The 14,249-nt window shown below is 41.1% G+C and overlaps 1 protein-coding gene across 19 annotated transcripts in view; it reads left to right on the top strand.

Moving 5' to 3' along the window:
- The first annotated feature begins 10,178 nt into the window (after positions 1-10,178).
- The window catches only part of LOC103159742, a 34,643-nt gene continuing 30,572 nt past the window's right edge, over positions 10,179-14,249 (top strand). For 4 of the 19 annotated variants that reach the window (XM_035449951.1, XM_035449950.1, XM_035449949.1 and 1 more), the window contains exons 1-3: positions 10,179-10,386; positions 10,547-10,658; positions 10,990-11,039. In XM_035449951.1, coding sequence (XP_035305842.1) covers positions 10,194-10,386; positions 10,547-10,658; positions 10,990-11,039 — 355 coding nt within the window. In that variant the 5' untranslated portion in view covers positions 10,179-10,193. Of the gene's footprint in view, positions 10,387-10,436; positions 10,663-10,989; positions 11,040-12,147; positions 12,225-14,249 lie in introns of those variants that run through there. The other 15 variants (XR_004771409.1, XR_003488254.2, XR_003488247.2 and 12 more) reach the window with 11 other exon arrangements.

The raw sequence follows: 14,249 nt of genomic DNA on the forward strand, positions 1-14,249 counted from the left end.
GCTACAGGGCGGCTGGGAGCCGCTGCCCTTGCCCCCTGCCGGAGTGGAGGAGGAACTGAATGTAGGTGGCTGAAGCCCAGGGCGACCTGGCTGGCCTCGTGCTCTACGTGATCCGGGATTCGGGGATGCTTGAAGGGCCCATGCCTCAGCCAACCTCCTCCTTGTGCTTCCCACTAGCACTCAAGAACCGAATGAGGGCCAAATACAACTGTAGCCCTTAGGACTAGGGACTTAGCCAAGGTCACACCGAGGGAGTATGAGAAAAACGAGTCCCAGGTGCCCTTGAACACCAGCACGCTGGACCACACTGTCTCGATGAGCTCTTGCAGTATGTGTGCCTGGCCAAAGCAATGAGCTGTAAGGGAGATAGGCCATAGAGAGAGGGGGAAAAATACCCCCTCGCTTTTAAGTCACCTCACTCCAAAAACCCTGAAACAGCCCCTAGGCTACTGAGAGCTGCTAGACAGTAATGTTCTTTTGTGTTCTGTGCTTTCTTTCCTTTGTGTACTCTGGAATGTCCTGCCAGTCTCCTCTGCTAATCCTTAAATCCCCAGCTCAAGGGCTATCTTCTCAGCGAAGCCTTCTCTACTTCCCAAAGGAGACTTAATATACTAGTCCTGCTGTTATGTCCTGCAGCCATGCTTCCGTTCATATTATGCAGCTTAACTCGTTGGACTTAAATCAACTTACAAGGTATCACATGGTGCGCCTTTTCGTAGCACTTCATTTTTATCTGTGTTCTAGACAAGTGATTCCAAACCTTAGAGGCAAGGTTTTTGTCTTAATATTCAGCTTCTTAAATGCCCCTTTAAAACGTATATACACATCCTTGGTTATCCCTGGGGGGGGGGATCTGATTAATCCTGATTACAGGATCCCTAAAAATAGGAAAATTGGAAACTCAAGTTCTTTACATAAAAGGATAAGGTATTTATATACACACTACACACATTTTCCAACAGACTTTAAATCTAGAATGTATAAATGCTATAGAAAGTTACCGTAGGGGCTGGAGAGATGGCTCAGAGGTTAAGAGTGCTGGCTGCTCTTCTAGAGGTTGTGAGTTCAATTCCCAGTAACCACATGGTGGCTCACAACCATCTATTATGAGATCTGGTGCCCTATTCTGGTGTGCAGATATACATGGAAGCAGAATGTTGTATACATAATAAATAAATAAAATCTTAAAAAAGAAAGTTACTGTAATTTGCTTGAAGGATAACAAAAATCTGCATGTTTAAAACACATGTGTGTATCACTGGATGATGGGACGTGAAGCTAGGGCCTTGAGCATGCCTCACAACCATTCAACTACAGAGCAACAACCCTTTCCCCTACTGATATTCCCCTCGCCAAAGTGATCAAATCCAAGTATGTGGATTTCAGAGATGTGGATAGCCACATCTATGTCCTGGATGCAGGTACTCACATACGAAATGTTTTATTTAGATTGTAAGAAAATGTATTGCATTGAGAATGTAGGTTTCAAAATTATCATCCCTTAAGATCTAATTGGATTGACCAATTTTAAAACTGTGCAAACGATGGTGTCTTGCATATAGTCAGTCCCCAATGCACCAATTCACAGAGGTCTGTCTGGGACTTAGTGAGGCTTATACAAAGGAAGGTTTGCAGTATTTTGACAATAAGTGCTGGGAACCTGGAGTCCTCACATGATCCCTTATGCAGCATTCTGGGGCCCAGGAGCATACTCTGTCCAATAACTAGTATGTTTACATTTCCCAGGAAAGTTTTATTTCAGCAAATATCATGAGCCATATTAACTTCTTAAAAAATCTTGTACTTGGTTTCTAAGTTTACTTTCATATTGAATTTACATAAGAAGCCCAGCGTGCAGCTAGGCAATTTTTGTTCTTCAGTTCCTCCCGTGTACTGTAGATTTTGCCTAAATTAAAGAAAATGTTAGCCAGGCGTTGGTGATGCATGCCTTTAATCCCAGCACTTGGGAGTCAGAGACAGGTGGATTTCTGTGAGTTCGAGGCCAGCCTGGTCTACAGAGTGAGTGCCAGGATAAGCTCCAAAGCTACACAGAGAAACCCTGTCTGGGAAAAAACAGAAAATAAAGAAATTATCAATAACTCAGGTGTAAGTCAGGCATATGACTAATGGTTACAGTCACTGCATTCAGGAGACCGAGGCAGGATGATTGCCACAAGTTTAAGTCCAGCCTGGCTGCACTGTAGGGCCCTGTATATAAAATAAAAGAACATGGAGTAATCATTCCATGTCTTCAAGGTGTCACAGTGATGTGTCAACTTCTCATCTAGGGCTATTTGAACCTCTATGTTCTGAGTATTGTTTAAATCTGCATGTCAGATTTCTTTGTACTTCTTACTGTATGACAATTTGTTGGAACATTAGAAGGAACAGTGGGTATGATGGGAAATCACACATCTAAAACTGCAAAACAGACAAATTTTTGTGATGACCATGATAGAAGTTATAGCTAAGGATGGTGCTCAAAGCAAGGGAACATGGTCCACACACAGACAGAAGTCAGCAGAAATAGCTATGTGATAATTGTGCAAACTGTCCAAAGTAAGGTGTAGTCTCAGGGGTCAAAGTACCACCTTTCAATTTACTTACTTACTTTTCTTTTCTTTATTCCTTTTTTTGCATAGACACAGTCTCCCTCAAGAAGCAACCTCATATCCTGACGTGACTATTCTGAACCAAGGCCTTTTCAATTTCATGACCTTCTAGGGCAAGAACTTTCTTCTTCTTCTTCTTCTTCTTCTTCTTCTTCTTCTTCTTCTTCTTCTTCTTCTTCTTCTTCTCCTCCTCCTCCTCCTCCTCCTCCTCCTCCTCCTCCTCTTTCTCCTCCTCCTTTTCCTCCTCCTCTTCCTTCTTCTTTTGAGGTTTTCAAGACAGGGTTTCTCCATAGCCCTGGCTGTCCTGGCAGTCACTCTGCAGACCAGGATGGTCTTGAATGGCAAGAAATTAGTCTTGAGTGCTATCTTAAGTTAATATAAACAACTCCCAAAAACCTGGTAACTCTAGGCAATAAAAGTTTATTTTCATGCAGTTCTGGAGGCTGAAAGTCTGAGGTCTGGGAAGGCCATACTCATTCAAAATTTGCTAGGAGGAGAAATGGTTCCTTGTCTCTTTTAGTTTCTGGTGGCTGCACATACTTTCTGGCACTTGTGACTTCATCTTTACATTGCATCTTAGTCTTCCTAACATTTTTCTTTGTGCATATGTGTCAGATCTGACTCTCGTCTATAACACACTGTTGCAAGGCTTCAGGGATAACTGTGTAATTCAGTATAAAGTCCTCCAGTCAAAATCCTTAACGGAATCTACTATTTTTTCATCTACAGTAATATCCACAGGTTCCACATACTAAGAAGTAGATCTGTCTTTTAAGAGAGCTGCTATTCTACCTTCCACAGAGAATGGCTTAAATCACTTGCTATTCTCTGAACCATAACATGTAGAGCTTGTCTACTTATGAGTTCTCTTGTAAGGTATGAAATTACAAGGGCTGCAGAGACAAGGAATGAGTCCACAATTTTGAAAAAGGGTTCAGGGTTTCAGGTATTTTGTTGTTAATGTGGTTTGAACTCAGTGCTTTGCACATTCTAGGCAAGTGTTCTGCCATTGAACTACATCCTTAGGCCAGGTTTCAGTCACTGAATCAGAGATTCCTCCTTCATTTGCAGCATCCTGCATTACCCATTTCTTTTAAAAAATATTTATTTATGTATATGAGTGACCTATCTCCATGCACACCAGAAGAAGGCACCAGATCTCATAACGGATGGTTGTGAGCCACCTTGTGATTACTGGGAATTGAACTAGGGACCTCTGGAAGAGCAGCCAGTGCTCTTAACCACTGAGCCATTTCTCCAGCCTCAGTTGTCGTTGTTTTTTTTTTTTTCTTATAAAACAAATGGTATCAAACTAATGATTTCAGAGACAAGTTCAATGATAAAGATAATTTAACATGCTTTGACAGATTAACTATAAGGACAATAATTGGTTAATTTCCAATGAAGACTTGATAGGCAGAGGCAGGATGATTAGCTACATATGCAGTTTTAGGCCAGCCTAGTCTGTGACACCTTGGCTCAAAACAAAACAAGTTAAGCTGGAGCTGGCTCAAGCTAAAATGGCTCTCTAGGAGGTGCACTCAGCCAGAGAAGCTTTTCTCCATCAAATGAAGAGGATGGCCCTTGAGTAGCTGGAGTGGCTGCAAGAACTCAGACTGCAGCTCTGGAGGAGGAAGGTGGTGTTAAAAACATTGCTGTAACCAGTTAGTGGGAGATTTTCCTTTACATGAAAATAAAGCGAAATGGACTGTGGTGAAGTGATAACTATTCCAAACCCTGTTTAGAAAACGTTGGGTACGAGCGGTACAATCATCTGGTGTGGTCTTGTGAAGGAAGCACATGCTGTAAAACAGTGAAAACTGCTGGTTCCTAATTTCAGTGTCTCATTATAAACATATAAAAAAGAAAAATGAAGACCTGTTGTGCTCATGCAGATTGCTGGATCTATTTCTCTCTTTGTTAATTTACTATTATTTACAAAAGAATTTTAGGGCTAATGTAAAAGATGGCTTATATTTTAAATGTTATTAAAATTATGTACTTAAATCTAAAAAAAACAATGATAGCATTTTATTATAATCTCAAAAAAGCAAAACTAAAATAAAAAGTAAACCTCCCTCCTCTTGATTTTTGGTGTTAGGTATTGTACTTGGGGACCTGCATATGCTATGCTAGCCTTCTACTGTGGAGCTATAAACTCCTACCCCTTGCTTTTATATTTTTAAAAAGTTTTCAATGTGGGTGACAATTATGTGACTTGATCTATTGGGGAGGGATCCTCTGGAACTGGCACCAGGACCTATCCCAGGGACATAAGCTGGCTTTTTGAAGCCCATTCCCTATGCTGGGATGCTTTGCTCAGCCTTGGTACGGCAGGCAGGGTGGGGGGCGGGGGGAGGGGGGTTGGTCCTTGGAATTACAGACTTTGTTGACTCCCCATGGGAGGCCTTACCCCCACTGAGGAGTGGATGGGATGGGAGGGGAGGCAGGGGGCGGGAGAAGGGGAGGGAGTGGGAACTAGGGTTGGTATATAAAATGAAAAATATTTTTTAATAAAAATATTTAAAAACTTTGAGACAGTCTTGCTAATTAAGTTGTATTGGCTGGCCTTAAATTCCCTATTTATTCGTGGTAAGCCACAAACTCATATTTTCTTGCCTCTGCTTCCCAAGTTTGTGGCATAGAATATAACATTTGCAAATGCATGAACCTTAGAATAGAAAATATGAAAAAATACAATTACATGCTATGCCACAGGTATATAAATATATAGGAAAATGCATTTTGAGAGGCTACCAATAACATCAACTAAAGAAATTTAGTTATTCTCCAGCAGGTACAAAAAATATTTATTTCAGTCAAATATCCTAAATTTGCTATGGATGCCTAACTGAAAACCACTGACCTAAAAAGTACTAGATTAAAATGAATAAAATACTATGACCAAGTACATATTTACTAATAGTTAAAACTGAAATTATGATAATAACACTCTGTTGTGTTTGCCTTTTGTCACCAGGCAAAGCACCACCAGAACTCAGAGAAACTGTGATATCACTAGTTACCTCCTACAAGAACAGTTTCTGAAAATTGTATAGCATTTTATACATATTTAGCATGGACCGTGCTGGCCCTTTCTTGACGTTCTCTTCTGATTGGTCAGCACTTGCTATGCCATCATCTACAGGAACAAGTGAATATAATTGTTTCCAGCACCTCTATTTTGTAAAATAAGATAATAAGTTTCTTATTCCCATCTATGAGCCTTGGGAAATAACAAAATGGTTAGTACACCATCTTGAATGGTGTTCCATTTACATTTAGAAATCAGCCTTAGCCAGAAAAAAAAAAAGCTTGTCAGGAAACTTGAGCAATTAGGATAGTTAGTGATGGGAAACAAGTGTTTGGCTCTTACTGGAAAGTAACAGAAAACAGTTAAAACACATGGTTTTATTATGATCAAACCATATATCTTTCATAAAGGAGAAAACTATTAGAACTACTACAGGAAGGCTTGCAAAAATCCCAACATTCCAAATAAGTACAGTTTTTTAATTTGACTGTATTTTCTTCTTATGAAAGTTGTTTATTTCAGTTACCAAAACTAAAAGAAATCTTTTCACAATTTAATTTTTGGAGGGCATGAGAATGAGTATATTTTTATGAACAACAAAACATTTAAATTAATTAAAATAAGTTACAGTATAATAAAAATGTAAATAAATAAACAAACTAATTAAGAGAGGTAATACCAAAAGGAATATTTCCAAATATACTCAGAAATGGGTTTTCAGCTAAGGCTGGGTCCTTTATATAGATGAGTTATTAGGGAGGATAATCCCAATGAAAATTATTGTCTTAGGTCTTTTATTATAGGGCAAAATTGGTTTTTGATTAGTTGAGATTGATGTGGGTAACTATACAAAGTCCATGTAATATACATGTTGGGGAAAAGGTGAATAAGAAGTCAGATATCATGAAATTTTCATGGTTGTAAATGTATATTTTAAAAATCTGATAATTTTATCCCGTATTTTCAGTCTTAGCATTAGTCCTACCCAATATGCATACACATTTATAATATTGTCACTGATGTTCATAATGAGGGTTGGTATGTCTTATGAATAATAATTGATTTGTTAAATTAGCACTGAAACAAAACTACTGGCGACTGTTTTTTTTTTTTTTTTTTTGGTTGTATACCAGGCTGGCCTCAAACTCACAGATATCTGCCTGCCTCTGCCTCCTGATTGCTGTTTGACACCAATGCCCAGGGGCAAATGGTTTTTAATCAGTACACAGGATCTTCTTACAGGAAGGGGAAGAGAAACTCCTCTATGGAATGAAATTTCCCAGAGAAAGGAGCAATTGGAGTTATCAGCTACTTAGCTGTTGGAGTGGGGCCCTCATACTTTAAAAAGAACCTAAACTGGCCATCAGCAGCATATGTTCCCTACAATGTAAAATGGTCACACATATTACAACACAGGGACAGTTCTTAAGAATCATACCTACAACATACTACAGAACATGAATATAACATGCATTATATATGGGTTTGTTTCAAAAGGTAGGTCATGATTAAAAGTAGAGACCCTTTAGTGCATCTCCTTTTCCAACATACCATTTAGGGACAGCTTCTCTGCTCACTTACCCATTTTTCTAAGCAGCGGCACCTGGTACAGAACTCTGTGATAATGGCAAGTTGTCCAGAAGGAAAATAACTGGGTTGGTTAGGGAAATTAAAGGGAGCTGTAATCTGGAGTAGGGTTTTGGGATGGAAGGTGAACAGAGCACTCACCAGTCTCCTCACTTTCTGTGTTTCCACTGGCTAGTGAGACATCTTCCTCTGCATGTCTTCCTGCTGCCAACACTTTGCATTTGAAACAGGATTTCCCCATCCCTTTTCTTGGATTCTGTAACTAGACTTCTGCCGAACTGACCTTTCCAGTTTGACAATAGCTAGAAACAAGGAGAAAGCTGTGTGAAAAGGCCTCTCATGCTATTCCTGTTCCTTACCTACCTAAAATCAGCCACTTTAACGCAGAGTCTTGAAGCTTGATATGTGCGATATTGTTGGATGTTGCCATATTTACCTGTAATTCAAACTCACTTTCCTGGGTGTGTAGGCAAATAGGCCCTGAAATGTCAAAATAGGGTGAAGAGCAGGAACTATAAAATTACTACAAGGATGGGGACCAGGTAGTATATCTCAGTCACCTTCAATACATGGGGATTTATCTTCTCCCTTCACATGCCATAATTACCAATCCTTCCCTAAGAAGCACTTTGGAGTGTCTGAGGGAATTGGGAATGAGCGTGAGTGGAAGGATAAGAAAATCCTGGGAACTGGGAACTCTGGCAAAATTCATCAAATCTTTTTGTTTTAATCCTGGAAAAACAGAACTCCCTGCGTTTTCAGGGATGAGCCAACAATATATGAAACTACAGACTGATATATAGAAATTTCTACCACATTGGCTGGAGACAGGAGAGTTTATTACACTGCTATACAAGCATCATGGTCTTACTATATGGTCCACAAAAGTAAAGTGAGGCGAGGATCTTGTACTTTTATCCCAATAGCCGGAGGTAAAATAGGCAGTATTGAGATCTGCATGGCCTCAAGGAAGTTGGTAGGTGAGCTGTTGGTGAACATTGTTATTTTACTTCTACCCTAGTTGACCAGCTTTCAGGAGATAGATGGTTCTTTATTAGTGGCTATCCTTGTGTTCAAAAGAGAAACTAGGTGCTTGACTTGTATGTATACTGATACAATTCATCTCTCCGTGTATGTGTGTGTGTGTGTGTGGGGGGGGGGAGTTAAAAGACTTTACGGCCATTTTTATTGATGACATTTATTAAGTGTGTGCACCCCCCACATGTTCCACCTTATTACCTTAAGACAGGGTGGTCTCTCACCGAATCTGGATGTCATGGTTACAGATTTACTGGGTTTTTACATGAAAGCTGGGGATTTGAACTCAGATCCCCATGCTTTCTTGCAGTAAACTGTCTTACTGATCCATTTCTCCAGCCACACCTGAGTTTATTTGTACTAAAGGATAGGCCCAATCATTCTTCATTAGTCACAATTGGCAGGACATTCACTTTGCTGCTAGCAGACTGAAATGAATTTTCAAGCCTGCTGTTTCAAAAATCAAGAAGATTAGATGGCAATGTAACTTAGTGGGAGAACATTAGCCTACGATTCCTGAAGTCATGGAATCAATTTCCAACAGGGAAAAAAAGAAACAGACAAAATCCCCACAAAACAAGTTCAAAAGGAGAGCAATGGACAGCATATTTAAACTATCACCAAAGTGTTATTGTGCGGCTTAAGCAATAATCGCTTTTGCACTGCCATGCTGTCTGCTCTATAAATCCTCCAATAGCCATTATTATCCTTAGTATTCCTGGGCAACAGGAGTTAAGTAAGACTGTAATTCCATCAGTTTCAAGAATTATAATTGCCTGGTTCTAGAGAGATGGCTCATCGGTTAAGAGTTCTTGTTGCTCTTGCAGAGGGCCCATGTTTGGTTCACAGCACCCACATGGTGGCTCACAACCATCTTTACTGTCCTTTTCTGGTCTCTGTGGTCACTAGGCACATATGTGGCACACATGCATACATGCAAGCATACATACACAGAAAATAAAATGAGCATTTGTTTTTTAAATTATGGGTCTGGAAAGATGTCTTAGTGCTTAAGAGTGCTGCCTGTTCTTCCAGAGGACCCGAGTTGGATTCCCAATATCCACAAGCTGGCTCACAACCCTCTATAACTTTAGTTCAGGAGATTCAGCATGCTCTTCTGTCCTCTGTGGCCAAGACACTCGCGTGGTACATAGACAAAAATGCAAGCAAGAGATCTACACACACAAAATAATTTTAAAAAATTATATCTACTTTGATATACTACTGCTTAACTTTGTGCTACCAAGTGTTTCTCTTTGCACTAGCACACTAACAGTAGGTACTGCTAGTATATTCATTCTACAGAAAAACAAGGCAATTGAACACCTTAATTTGCCCAAGACACCATGGTTAATGGTGGGTGAGTGAAGATTCCAATCCAGAAACTGCTGTTCAAGGAAACCCCTATGGGCCAGCGAGATGGCTCAGCGGGCGAGAGCCTGAAGACTTTGGTTCAATCCCTAGATCCCACAAGTTAGTAGCCAAGAATCAATTCCTGAAGTGTCTTCTGACATCCACATGAGCGCGCCCTGGCACACTTGCCCACAAACACAATAAATAGCCCCTGCACTTAAGGCATGCAGTTGAAATCACACACGAATGACAAAGATGGGAACGAGAGGGCAGAGTTGTAGGGTCAAGGTGAACATCTCAGAAATGGCACACTGAGAGACAGATTAGTCCAGCAGTTTAAATGAGGCACGATAAACTATCCCACAAGAAAATGAATTTCAACTTCAGAATGATTGATAACTTTGTGAATCAACCACAACAAATGAGAAAGGGGCAGACTAGTCATTTTATACGCTTCAGCATTAAAGATGCCCAGCTGCAACAATGAGCTGGCCCGCCAACGCCTTTGAGAGTCAAACCCTAGCTGGAGATTGGACCAGGCTGGGGATGCCGGCAGATCGCTCGGCCGGATGGTGTCCTGCGTGGCACCGGAAGGATGCCGTGAGTTTCTCAGGGCCTGTGACCTTCGCAAAGGACTCTGGAACCCCGGCCGCTGCCGCTGCCTCTGCCGCTGCCGCTGCTCCCGGAGGCCGCAGTTCTGTGCCGGTCGGCGTCAGGGAAGAGGACAAGGCGGGATGTCGCGGCGCGTCCTTTTGGTTCAAGGCTAGAAACCTACAATCATAAGAAACGAAACAAGGGGGGAACAGAAGTGGGGGGGGGGGGCGATAAGAGACTGAACGAACTCGCGGCGACTTTTGATGACGCCACACCGGGTGTATCGCTGTTTCCGGTGTGCTGATCTCGGTGTTTTTTGTTTGTTTAGATTGTTTACGGTTAGCGACCAGCGGGATGAAAGGATGGACGCTGAAAGATAAAGGGAAGCAAAGATCTCGGGAAGAAAGTGTTGCTGGCCCGGACTCACAAACCTATGTCACGTTTGTATGAAATGATCTGGGCCCTTGGTTTCATATTTATTCGGCCTCTGGTGGGATGGTTGTTTTGTGGTACAAGTTATCAAAAGCTGTCTCTGGTGCATTCTGTGCCTTCCCTATCGGCTGTTTGCAGGGGGAAAAATTAGGCTTTATTTATGCACTTTACATCCTGAAGTTGTCATTTACTTTTGAATGTGAGCAATTACAGCACAAAGAGTTAGGGACCTGGAAACTGCCTTAGGGGAAGGATTGGCAGATTGCTTTCTTGGACCGCTTTCAAATCGTTTGGACGGAAAATAAAGCAAAACTTGACTCCAGGCATTTTTTTCCCTAGGTGCTTTAGCTCCCCGTGCATCTGCTTGGCGGGACTGGCGAGTGGAGGAGGTTAGTACTACTTAAGGCCCAAAGTGGTTTGTTGCTGGTGAGAGAATTTGCAGCACTCTGAGCATTTGAAATTCTTCTGTGCTGTTGTTTATTTAGTAAGCCAAGTCAGTTGACAGCGTGAAAATCCTGTACTCATCAAAACCTTAAGCAAACTTTATGATTCTGAGCGGTCCAACCTGCTGCTTAATCAACGAGAGAACTAGAGTGTAGGAAGTAATCAAAGTTACTGCTTCTTAAATTTCTCTGAGCATCCTGAGCATTTATCTGGGGGACTTGTTAAAACACAGACTGATGAGCTTCGCTAATAGAGTCCTTTTATCAGATTTTGTGGGATGTTTTCCAGAATGTAAATTGTTAACAATTTCCAGGAAAAAGCATGGACAGAGGAACACCCTTGGAGAGTTGAGTTAACATTCCTATCCAGTCTATGTCTTACATGTGTATCAGCATAGCTATTAATGTAGCCTAAGACATTTCTAGACCACAACTTTATGCCACAATGCCAGACATTTGAACACAGCCTGGAACAGAGCTCACATGTGAACTTGAAAGTGTTACTGGAAGGCAAATTACCAAGTAGTGTTCCTGCTGACTTGGGTCAGAATGCTCCCTCATAGTAACAAAAATATTATTTACTATTTTATTAAAGCAGAGGAAAGACTTTCTCAGTCTATCTCCGCCTTGCCCTTAGCAGTCTTACTGATTAGAGAAAAAAAATGAAGCAAATATCAGGAAATATGTGTCTGTAGTTTGAGCTATGGGCTCAGGTTACTAGAACTGGGAACTAGGTCTTCCTCCATGTAACAAGTACCAGGTACTAGCATGGTCTTAATAATAAAAATCCAAAGACAGATATTGGGGTTAAAGCTGAAGATCAGAGAAGCAAAGTGCCAGCCACTAGAGAGTTCTCACCTCTATCAATGCTCAGATCAAAGGGGCGATCCTGTCCTCAGACTGCATATCCAGACTGCATCTGTCTCCACCAGACCTTAGATTGTACTGAGCTCCTGTCTCCTCCCGCCTTATATTCCTCCCTAGTGCTGGGATTAAAGGTGTGGGATCCCAAGTGCTGAGATCACCATTTTTGTGGGTTCTGTTTTTCTTTTAGACTGGATCAATCTCGTGTAGTTCAGGGTGACCTTGAATTAATAGAGATCCTCTGTTTTCTGAGTGCTGGGATTAAAGGTGAGTACCACAACTGCCTGGCCACTATGGCTAAGTAGTGTGGCTAGCTTTGCACTCTGATCTTCAGGCAAAATTTATTTGTTAGATCATAAACAAATTATCACCACAGTTACTTTTGTTACTTTGGGGCTCAAATCTAAATATCTTTATACACAATGTCATGCCATTTTCTTCCTTCTTGTCTAGTTGTTTTACAGTTGGAGGTCTTATATTTGATTTTAACAAACCGAATGGCTTTGTGTTGTCAAAAGTATTGGCCGAGCATGTAGTGTTTAAACCTCTAATCCTGTCACTTGGGAGTATTAGGCAAAAAGGTGACTGTGGGTTTGAGGGCAGGCAGGGATGCATGTTGACATCCTACGTAAAAATAAAACAAACAAAAGTACAAGCATAATGGAACAGTGGGGATTCTATACCAGGAACTAAGATTATAAAACGTCTCTGCTGCTTAGGTATATGATGAAAGTTAAAGAGGTACAGCGTCAGGATTAGCATGATGAACATAGTACATTGAAATCAAGGGTTGGGGGCTGGAGAGATGGCTCAGCATTTAAGAGCACTGACTGTTCTTCTAGTAGGTCCTGAGTTCAATTCCCAGCAACCACATGGTGGCTCACAACCACCTTGAATGAGCTCTGGTGCCCTCTGCTGGCGTGCAGGCAGAAGACATAATAAATAAATAAAATCTTAAAAAAAAAAGAAATCAAGGGTTGATTCAACAACTAAAATGGGTCGCAATATACAAAAGAGGGAAATGAATTCCCACTTTGGAATGAATGATGAGTGTACCTTAGCCCAGCGGTGGTACACTTCTTTAATCCCAGCACTCAGGAGGCAGAGGCAGGCAGATCTCTGTGAGTTTAACGACAGCCTGGTCTACAAGAGAGAGTTCCAGGACAGATAGGGCTGTTACACAGAGAAACCTTGTCTGGGAAAAAAAGAGTATACCTCAAACTCTTTGATTTGGGAAAATGTTAACGAATGAGAAGGGGGTAGGCTAGGCATTTTTTATGTTTTAGCATAAGAGTGCTTATGTTTTAGCATAAGAATGCTTGGGTGGAAGAACCTGTTGGCTTGCCCAGGAACTCCACAGGGTCAAGCCAGTGATGAAGTCTCATGAGGAAGCATATTGCTATTTCTGGTGTTGATAAAATTGGAGCATCTTCCAGTTATTATTGGTGAGTGGCTGGCAGAATCTAAGGGAGGTCAGAAGTGGACAGACTAAGGGAAGATAAGGTCAGTAAGAAAGATATTGCTAGCCAGAACACACATATCTGTTGTGTCTGGACAGAATGAATTTAGTACCTTGGTTTCCATTTCTGATGCTGGTAGGCAGGTTGATTAGTGTTTTAAAAAAAGTACCCAGTGACAGACTAGCTACTTTTGTGAGCACTGCCTTAGAAGCTCTGGATAAGCAAAAGGATAGCACTTTATTTTTGCCCTTTGCAGCCTACCAGTTGCCATCTGCTTTGCAACACAGACACTTATAAAAATAATGGTTTGGAAACTAATCCATATTGTGTCAGGAAACCTTATCCTGAATCACTGGCTGCCCTGTAGGAGTCTGGGACAGGAACTTTGGTGTGGTGCATAAACATACTTTGGGAATAAAATAAGGTCAAGCTTTCTTTCATGCATGTTTTTGATAAATTTAGGTTCCTGTGCACCAACTTGTCCCGAAACAGCTTAATCCTGGTCAGACTATTTGCCAATGGAATAGCAGGATTCCTGTAAAAGAATTTATCTTACTTGATGATAGATACAGTTTCCCACTCCGTATAGAGCCCAGAATCTCTAGTTAGGGCAGCAATGCAGGAACTCGGGGATGGGATTAACTCTCATGAACATTTGAAATTCACATTTCCCCCAGCCAACTCGAACTCGGAACTGTGAATTGTGTACCTGCCCCTAAACTCTAAACACATTTTTAATTACTTTGAATAATCCAATCTGCTGCTTTGTTCACCAGAGAAACTACTCTAAGTTCAGACAGTCAAAGTTAGTGCTCAAATTCCTCTGTGCCTC

Source organism: Cricetulus griseus, chromosome X (genome assembly GCF_003668045.3).
Source record: "Cricetulus griseus strain 17A/GY chromosome X, alternate assembly CriGri-PICRH-1.0, whole genome shotgun sequence".
NCBI classification, from domain to species: domain Eukaryota; kingdom Metazoa; phylum Chordata; class Mammalia; order Rodentia; family Cricetidae; genus Cricetulus; species Cricetulus griseus.